At 37.1% G+C, this 9,701-nt stretch overlaps 1 protein-coding gene across 2 annotated transcripts in view; it reads left to right on the forward strand.

The window, feature by feature from the left end:
• The window catches only part of USP14 (ubiquitin specific peptidase 14), a 45,506-nt gene extending 38,139 nt beyond the window's left edge, over positions 1–7,367 (forward strand). For both annotated transcript variants that reach the window (XM_079943419.1, XM_079943420.1), the window contains exons 13-16: positions 1,203–1,331; positions 5,995–6,055; positions 6,426–6,533; positions 7,203–7,367. In XM_079943419.1, the coding sequence (XP_079799545.1) occupies positions 1,203–1,331; positions 5,995–6,055; positions 6,426–6,533; positions 7,203–7,354 (450 nt within the window). In that variant the 3' untranslated portion in view covers positions 7,355–7,367. The remainder of the gene's footprint in view (positions 1–1,202; positions 1,332–5,994; positions 6,056–6,425; positions 6,534–7,202) is intronic.
• The last annotated feature ends 2,334 nt before the right edge of the window (positions 7,368–9,701 follow it).

The following is a 9,701-nucleotide window of genomic DNA, read 5'->3' on the forward strand; positions in this document are numbered from 1 at the left end:
GAGAGGAGAGTGTTAAATTACTGGTGCCCAAGGAATACTTAAATTGTAATCGTTTGACGTCAGAGCTAACCTTATGATTTATCTGTTTTGTTGAACTGTAGCTCTGCTGTGCATCCATAGCGTCTGATCCTTGGGAGAGGTATATGTAATTTTAGCCTCTTGAGCTGAAATTTATAATACATTTTCAGATATACTTAGGGTCATAGGAACAGGTTAAATGTAGTTGAAATATCTGCTAGTCTAGTATTTCTGAAATGCTTCTTTAATTGTTTAAATTAAAAAAAAACTTATTTGGCTGCATTGGGTCTTAGTTGCAGCACATGGGATCTTCATTGCAGCATGCGGGATCTTTCGTTGTGGCGCATGGGCTCTTTGCAGCATGCGGGCTTCTCTCTAGTGGCACACGGGCCCTAGAGCATGTGGGCTCAGTAGTTGCAGCACTCGGGCTCTCTAGTTGTGGCGCACGGGCTGCAGAGCGCACAGACTCAGTAATTGCAGCATGTGGGCTCTCTAGTTGTGGTGTGTGGGGCTCCAGAGCACACGGGCTCAGTAGTTGCGGCACATGGGCTATCTAGTTGTGTGTGGGCTCTAGAGCACGCAGGCTTAGTTGCTCCGTGGTATATGGGATCTTAGTTCCCTGACCAGGGATTGAACCCGTGTCCCCTGTATTGGGAGGTGGATTCTTAACCACTGGGCCACCAGGGAAGTCCCTGTTGTTTAAATTTTTGGTAACTCCTCTGCGGCCAGTTTCATGGGTTAAAATGTTTAATGGAAAAGTTAAAAAATTTTTTATCTTAAAGTTAGGACCACGGGCTTCCCTGGTAGCGCACTGGTTGAGAGTCCGCCTGCTGGTGCAGGGGACACGGGTTCGTGCCCTGGTCCGGGAGGATCCCGCATACCACAGAGCGGCTAGGCCTGTGAGCCATGGCCGCTGAGCCTGCGCGTCCGGAGCCTGTGCTCCGCAACGGGGGAGGCCACAACAGTGAGAGGCCTGCGTACCGCAAAAAAAAAAAAAAAAAAAAAAGTTAGGACAAGATTGAAAATAAACATATTTTCAAATGCTTAGATTTCCACGTGATTTTTACAGTTCTTATTTTCAACTTTATTTGAATATGAAAGCAGTACTTAAAAAAGTGTGATAAATATTTTAAATAACTACCTTTATAAGTCTGTTTACCCTTTTTCTTTTGGTTTGTATATAGGATGTTAAATTTCCTCTTATGTTGGATGTGTACGAACTGTGTACACCAGAACTTCAAGAGAAAATGATTTCTTTTCGATCAAAATTCAAGGATCTGGAAGATAAAAAAGTAAATCATCAGCCAAAGACAGTAGGTTCTTATTGGTCATTTTCTAATCTTAATATGTTTATCTTTAATCCGTGTCCAGTATTCATTTTATATTGTTAACCTGTTAGTAAAACTGGATGAACCTGTGTTTAGCATATATACAAATCTTGCAGATATTGGTGCAAGCCCTTAAAGTTTTAGGTGTGTTTTAGCATAAGAAAAAGAACTCTAGCTATGCTAAATGGGTCCTTCATGGTAGAATAAACTTAATATTTTCTTTTCCCATAAAAATCTTCAGCTTATATTCCTTTTATATCAATATTTATTTCCTCAAAGCACTTCACGTAAAATCTTGCCTTGTAAAATTCAGAGTATTTTATTATTTTCCTTGTAAGGCATCTCCATTTTTTAAAATGGAGTTAGTGTTATCGAATATTGCTTCATTATGCCCACTGTGACAACTTAAGTCATATCTTTTAACAAGCACCTATAACTGTTAAAATTATAACCTTAGCAACTTTATATATTTAATAAATTGTATATTTTAAATTCAGAGAAGGGACAGCTGAATTATATGTTGGATTTTCTTCAAAAGGAAAAAGATATTTCCTGGTAAATAGGAATATTTCCAGTGTGATATTATATAGCAAATTTTAAAATTAAATTCTTCTGCAGGTTACTGTGTGTGTGTGTTAAAAGCAATTTTAAAAAAATTAAACTTTATTTTGAGATAATTGTAGAATCACATGAAGTTATAAGAAATAATAGAGTACCTTTTACCCAGTTTCTCCTAGTGGTAACATCTTGCAAAGCTGTAATACAATATCACAACTAGGATACTGACTTTGATGTAGTCTAGATGCAGTACATTTCCTCTACCACAACGATCCCTCATGCTGTCCCTTTGTAGCCAAATCCACTCTCCTTTCCCCCTACCCCGTTCTTTTTTAAAAAAAAATTAATTAATTTTTGGCTGTGTTGGGTCTTTGTTGCTGGTGCAGGCTTTCTCTGGTCGCGCGCGGTGACTGGGGGCTCTTCTTTGTGTGGTGTGCGTGCGGGCTTCTCGTTGTGGTGACTTTTCTTGTTGCGGAGCATGGGCTCTAGGCGTGCAGGCTTCAGCAGTTGTGGCTCACAGGCTCAGTAGTTGCGGCGTGCGGGCTTCAGTAGTTGTGGCTCGCGGGCTCCGGAGTGCAGGCTCAGTAGTTGTGGCGCACGGGCCTAGTTGCTCCACGGCATGTGAGATCCTCCCACACTAGGGCTCGAATCCGTGTCCCCTGCATTGGCAGGCAGATTGTTAACCACTGAGCCACCAGGAAAGTCCACTTCTTGTACTTTGGTTAAATTTATTTGTAACTATTTTATTCTTTTTGATGTTTTTGTAAATGGCATAGTTTTTAAAAATTTCATTTTTGCATTCATTGCAGTTGATTTTTGTATATTGATCTTACATCCTCTACTCTCCTGAATTGGTTTATTAGCTGTTTTTTTCTCTTATTTTTTTTGAAAGAGATTGTGTAGAATTGGTGTTAGTTCTCTTTTAAACGTTTGGTAGAATTGTCTTGGTCAGACAGTCTTGGCCTGCAGAGTTCTTTTTCAGGAGTTGTTTTTTTTTTTTTTTTTTTTTTGTGGTACGCGCGTCTCTCACTGTTGTGGTCTCTCCCATTGCAGAGCACAGGCTCTGGATGTGCAGGCTCAGCGGCCATGGCTCATGGGCCTAGCTGCTCCGTGGCATGTGGGATCTTCCCAGGCTGGGGCACGAACCCGTGTCCCCTGCATCGGCAGGCGGACTCTCAACCACTGCGCCACCAAGGGAAGCCCTTTTTCAGGAGTCTTTAAATTAAAAATTCAACTTTATAGTTATGGGCTATTCAAATTTATTTCATATTGGGTATGTTTTGGTAGTTTGTCGTTTCGTGGAATTGATCCATTTCATCTAGCTTGTCAATTTTATGTGTGCAGAGTTGTTCCTAGGATGATGATTATTCTGATGTTAGCACGGTGTGTAGCGATATCTGTCCCCTGTTTCATTCCTGATATTGTAAATTTGTGTCTATTTTTTTTCTCTTTGTGAGTCTTGCTAGATGATTGTCAATTTTATTGCTCTTTTCAGAGAACTAGCATTTCGTTTCATTGATTTTTCTCTATTTTTCTGCATCTCGTTTTATTGATTTTTACTCTTATTATTTCTTGTTTTCTGCTTGCTTTGGGTTTATTTTCCTCCTCTTTTTCTAGGTCCTTATGGTGTGGGAACTTAGATCTTTTATTTCAGACTTCCTGTTTTCTGATGTGTGCATTTAGTGTTGTAAATTTCCTCTTAGCAGTGCTTTCAGATTGTGTCCTACAAATTGTTGTATTGCATTTCCATTTTCATTATGTTTCTTGTATTTTTAAAAAATTTGAGACTTCTCTTTGACCTTGGATCATTTAGAAATGTCTTGTTTAATATACAAGTGTTTGGAAAATTTCCTGTTATCTTTTTGTTACTGATTCTAGTTTGAGTCGATTGTGGTGAGAAAACACCCTCATGTGATTTAAATTCCTTTAAATTTGTTGAGGTTTGCTTTATGGCTCAGGATGTGATCTATCTTGGTAAATGTTCCATGGGCACTTGAAAAGAATGTGTATTTTACGGTTGTTGAGTGGAGTATTATGTGATGTTGATTAGATCCAGTTGGTTGATGGTGTTGTTGCTTTTTCCTGTAACCTTCCTGTTTTTGTCAGCTGTTGAAAGAGGAGTAGTGAAATCTTCAACTAAAATTGTGGATTTGTATGTTTCTCCATTAATTCAGTTCTGTTAGCTTTTTGCTTTTCATGTTTTGTAACTGTTATTTGGTGCATACACATTTAGGATTGCTCTGTCTTCTTGGTGGAGTGATTCTTTGATTATTATGCAGTGTCCATCTCGGTTTGTGGTCATTTTCTTTGTTCTGTAGTCTACTTTATCTGATATTAATATTGCCTCTGCTGCTTTCTTTTTGTTAATGTTTGCATGATACACCTTTTTCCATTCTTTTACTTTCAATTTGCCCATGCTATATTTGAAGGTAGTTTTTTATAGACAGCATATAGTTGGGTCATGTTTTTTAATCCTGTGTTAACCTCTGTCTTTTTATTGGTACATTTAGACCATTTATATTTCATGTAATTCTTAATATGTTAGTGTTTGAATCTATTTTATATTTTGCTGTTTGTTCTGATTTTTGTTTCTGTTTTCCCTTCTTGTAGGTTACATGAACATTTTTTAGAATTCTAGTTTATGTATAATTTTTTTTGAAAAATTTGGTTTTTAAAAAATTTATTTTATTTTTGGCTGCATTGGGTCTTTGTTGCTGCACACAGGCTCCCCCTAGTTGCGGCAAGCAGGGGCCACTCCTTGCTATGGTGCGCGGGCTTCTCACTGCAGTGGCCTCTCGTCGTGGAGCGTAGGCTCAGTAGTTGTGGCACATGGGCTTAGTTGCTCCACATCATGTGGGATCCTCACGGACCAGGGCTCAAAACCATGTCCCCTGCATTGGCAGGCGGATTCCCAACCACTGCACCACCAGGGAAACTCATGTGTAATGTTTTTTAATGTGTTTCTTTGTATAGCCTTTTTTGGGTTGCTCTAGGTGTTAAAAATATATAAAGGAATGGTTGACCTAATTGCCTTTCTTTGTTGTAAGATCCTTTGGCTTCTTGTCACTTTAGCTATCTTTTAAACTGCTTGCATTGTCTTCATTATCATTATAGTCTTCAAGAACTTTGTGTCCATATGCCTAAGTAAGTTTTTTTTTTTTTAATTTTATTTATTTTTGGCTGTGTTGGGGTCTTTGTTGCTGCACGCGGGCTTTCTCTAGTTGTGGCGAGCAGGGGCTACTCTTCTCTGCGGCGCGCGGGCTTCTCATTGTGGTGGCTTCTCTTGCTGTGGAGCACGGGCTCTAGGCACGTGGGCTTCAGTAGTTATGGATCGCAGACCCTAGAGTGAAGGCTCAGTAGTTGTGGCTCACGGGCTTAGTTGCTCCACGGCATGTGGGATCTTCCTGGGCCAGGGCTTGAACCTGTGTCCCCTGCATTGGCAGGCAGATTGTTAACCACTGCGTGACCAGAGAAGCCCCTGCTTAGTTGTTTTTATATTACACACTGAAATGGGTTGAGGCAAGAGAGTTCCCACTGAAGTACCCTTGTTTAAAGTTGTAAATCATGCCTCTTAATTTAGGTAAATATTTGCTGAATTAAATATTTTAGTTCATTTGAGCTGAAGTGGCAGGTGGCCGTGGCTTAGTAGATATAATATTAATTGCAGTAATTCGACTTGTTTTTTTGAGGCAGGTTTTCTTTTATCTTCACCTATATGGTTTGATAGTATTCTGGAAAAGTTGCAGAATTGGGTTTTCTTTTTTTACCCTAGAGCAGTGTTTACTTGTACTCTGTATTCACTGGTGTGCTCTAGGTTTAGTGGTTTGAAGTTGGTTCTGTAATCAGGATCTCCTACTATACATATGAGACTGTATGTTGTTAAAGAGTAGGACTTTTGGGTTTACAGCTTTATGTTAACTGTAACTGTATCATTTGAGCAATTTGTAAGGCAGATCATATTTTTTCTTTGTCTTGCCTTGGTGATTTGCATTATAGACAGTAAATATTTGTGGAGATGGATACTCATTGAGAATATAAATTTTATTTCCAATATCATGAAAACTTAAAATTAAAATTTTTTTCCCCTCAGAGTGACAAAAAGAGTAGTCCCCCAAAAGAAGTTAAGTATGAACCCTTTTCTTTTGCTGATGGTAAGTGAAATCTTCATTTCAGTTGACTTTTACTGTGTGTAGTGTTTCTTTTTTTAAGGTAAAATTACTGTCTTTCCACATATCTGTTTTTTTCAGGTACTGTGCTTTAAAAAAAAGTTGTTTCTTATAATTTACTCTAGTATGAGATAGTAAAAAAATCACTTTTTAGTGAATATATGTTCTATGAATGGTAGCATACTGCTTAAAACATCTTTCATGAACCTTTAATTGGACAGTAGTATCTTATTGGATTTTAACAATAAAGTAGTACTTCTCTAGGCTAAACTTGAGTTGTTCTTGCTTGTTACTTAGCTTGAGAAAGCACATATCTGTTCATTTCTAATATTATTGGGTTTACATCTTTCTTTAGACATTGGCTCCAATAATTGTGGATACTATGACTTACAAGCAGTGCTAACACATCAGGGAAGATCTAGCTCTTCAGGTCATTATGTATCATGGGTGAAAAGGAAACAAGGTAAAGATTCTGTTTTTTTTTTAATTGTTCCATACTATTTTGATAAGTTGTTTAGATTTTTAGCACATTTGTTCTCAAACTTTTTGATCTCAGAACTCCTTTTGCATTCTTAAATTATTGAGGATCCCAGAGAGCTTCTGTTTATGAGGATTATCTCTTAATATTTACTATAATAGAAATTAAAACTGAAGAGTTAATTCTTTTAAAACTGACAGTAATGAAGTCATTACATATTAACATAAATAACATTTTCAAAATAAAAATTACAATCTTTTCCAAAACAAAAAAAGGCAAAAAATGATATTGATTTACATTTTTCTAAGTCTGTTTTGTTAGGCTTAATAGGAGACAGCTGGATTCTCCTGTTTTTGCCTTCAGTCTGCTGCTTTATCACACATTGTGTAACCTCTGGAGAATTCCAAAGCACACTTCACAGAATGAGGGGGAAAAGGGAAATAATGCTTTAGGAGTGTTATAAAAATGGTTGTAACCTTCATGGAACCCCTGAAAAGATCTTGAACCTGAGTAGTCCCTGGACCACTCTTTGAGAACTGTTGGTATGGCAGATGGAATACTACTGTACATAAAATTACTCAGTACCTCTTTTGCAATGGAACTCTGAAAAAATCATATATGAGATTAATTTCATTCTTCTCTTTTGCACTTTAGATGAATGGATTAAGTTTGATGATGATAAGGTCAGCATCGTGACACCAGAGGATATCTTGAGGCTTTCTGGTGGTGGAGACTGGCATATAGCTTATGTTCTACTCTATGGGCCTCGCAGAATTGAAATAATGGAAGAGGAAAGTGAACAGTAATCTTCATTTTAGCTATTTATGCTTAGGTGTGAAATAAATGTTGTTTGTTGATCATTTCTATAACCCAGAGCTTTAAAGGAAGATTTTTAGGTGGTTTTACATGTTTCCCCTCATGTGGAACAAAAGAGGGCAGAAGCAGACCACTCTGTGTTATCGACCTAAAAAATAACAGAAAAGAGAAAATTGCCTTTGGACTGTGCTGCCCTATATAAAAGTGACAGGAAGACGTTTTTAAAAAGCTTATTTCTTGGATTAATTTTTAAAAATTATGAGTTGAAATGCCTTTCAACCATTACCTTCTGTGATAATTTTTCTTCCTGTCTTTTTCAGCCCAAGATTCAGCAATCAGATGTTTATTGCACACCTATTACTCTATTATTTGTTGTTTTTGCATGGTTCAAACCACCAGTGATTCAGTAGCTGCCCATCCTTTGCATTATCTAACAAAAATTTTGCCAGGACGGTGGAAAGGAAGTTAAGTGTTGATCTCATTGTGTAACTCAGTGCTGCTGTCCCCATCCCATGGAAACATGGGTACAATCAAGTATTTGTCCAGCCTGACTGTTGCTGGCTTCTCATGACTTTAAAATAAATTGTGATCAATAATAGTACATTTGATTATACATTTATTACTGTGTCTCTGATGTACTAGGTTTGTACATTTAACTTTGCAATGGTTTTGTAGTAATCAACCTTAAAAATAATGTTGACAAGCTCCGGTTGCTTATTTTTAGAAAATTAGGATATTTAATAAAAAAACAAAACAAAGAGGGACTAACAGCGTTTGACCTCAAGTCTTTTGTCTGTTGAGTGTTGGAGCTTGGCTGAAGTTCAGATATGTTTACTACTATTAGTTTCTGCAGATGGTTAGTTTAACTATGCTCTTAAGCATCCATTTAAAAATAGTCTTTGCCTGCTAGCATAATATTCTGTTTAAAAAGGAATAGAGTTGTAAAAGTAATGGAGTTCTTTGGATGCTGAATGCAACCATGTTATCAGATCTGTTCCTTGGCTCAGTTGGGTGTTTATTTCTACTCCCCTGTCAACTCCCAAATTCTTAATGTCTATCAAAATTTAGTACCAATGATTTTTAAAGTGATGGTAGAAATACCAGAGTATGAGATATCTCAATATATGGTATGTTTCTTCCATTTTAATACTCTAGTCAATTCATTTTTGTTTTAGGAGCCTTGCTTGGTTGCAGAAGGATAGAATATCAGCTGACTTGTCTGATTTCCTTTGAGTTAGATATTTATAATAAAGTTTTGGGGATTATCGTGAAATCTCATCTTTGCTTATGCTGTTTTAATGCTCTGCAGAGCATAGTAGTGATAACTATAAGATTCTTAGAGAATAATGGCCATTTCCTCTCAAGTTTGAACAATGTAATATAATCTAAGAACACTAGGGGATAAAATAAGCATTTCAGGAAAATTTATTTGTAAATAGCTTCTTCAGCTAAGCTTTAATAATTGGCAATCAGTACTCCTTTTGCCTTGGAGGTGGTATAGAATAGAATAGGGAGGATGAGACCGTAAGAATTGTAATGATTCTTTTATATATTGGTGTGATGCTTGTAAATTTGTGAAGTTTTTTTATTCACTAATTTTGTTCTGAACAATTTTGAGGACACCAATTTAGGAATTAGAATTCAGATTTTACAATTTGGAGGATGCTGTAGCTACTAGATCAGGTAGGGTTAGAACAAAGTATATAAGCCTTGTATGGAATTAGCATTTTAAATTATAATTCCTTAACTGTCATTACAAAACACTTCATTTTATTTGATCCAGAAAAGCATTATAAAGTATAAGAAATCGGACTTATACTAGTGTTGTTTTAAACTATTTAGGCTATTTTAGAATTCAGCCTTTCATATAAGATCTTTGAAAAGAGAGAATAAGCAAGAAAATGTCTTGATTGATTCCTGAGCGTGCCTTATGTGCTGTGCCCCTCGCACTGAGGCCCTTTTGATATTAGAGCTGTGCTGGATCACTGTTGGACTAGTGAGGTGAAGCCCCAGCAAGAATATTTTTAGTGACAGGCACTTAGCCCTCCTTCCAGATTCAAAACAATGACCGTAGCGCCCTAAAGGGTAACTTACGTGGGAATGGAAACTGTCTCCAGCCATGATGACTACATAGTGCTTTGCTGTTTGTAGGATGCTTTCACATACATCTCATTTGAACTTCACAACAATCCCTGAGGTATGTACCCCTATTTTAATGACTTGAGAGCTTAAAATAAGTTCTCTAAGGCTAAATGAACTACGTTTTAGACTTCACCCCATTTCTTTTAAAGTTGGGGGTTGGAGAATATTTTCTGCCATGGGCCAGGTATTTTAAAA

The sequence above is a fragment of the Stenella coeruleoalba genome (genome assembly GCF_951394435.1).
Source record: "Stenella coeruleoalba genome assembly, chromosome: 14".
Lineage (NCBI taxonomy): Eukaryota > Metazoa > Chordata > Mammalia > Artiodactyla > Delphinidae > Stenella > Stenella coeruleoalba.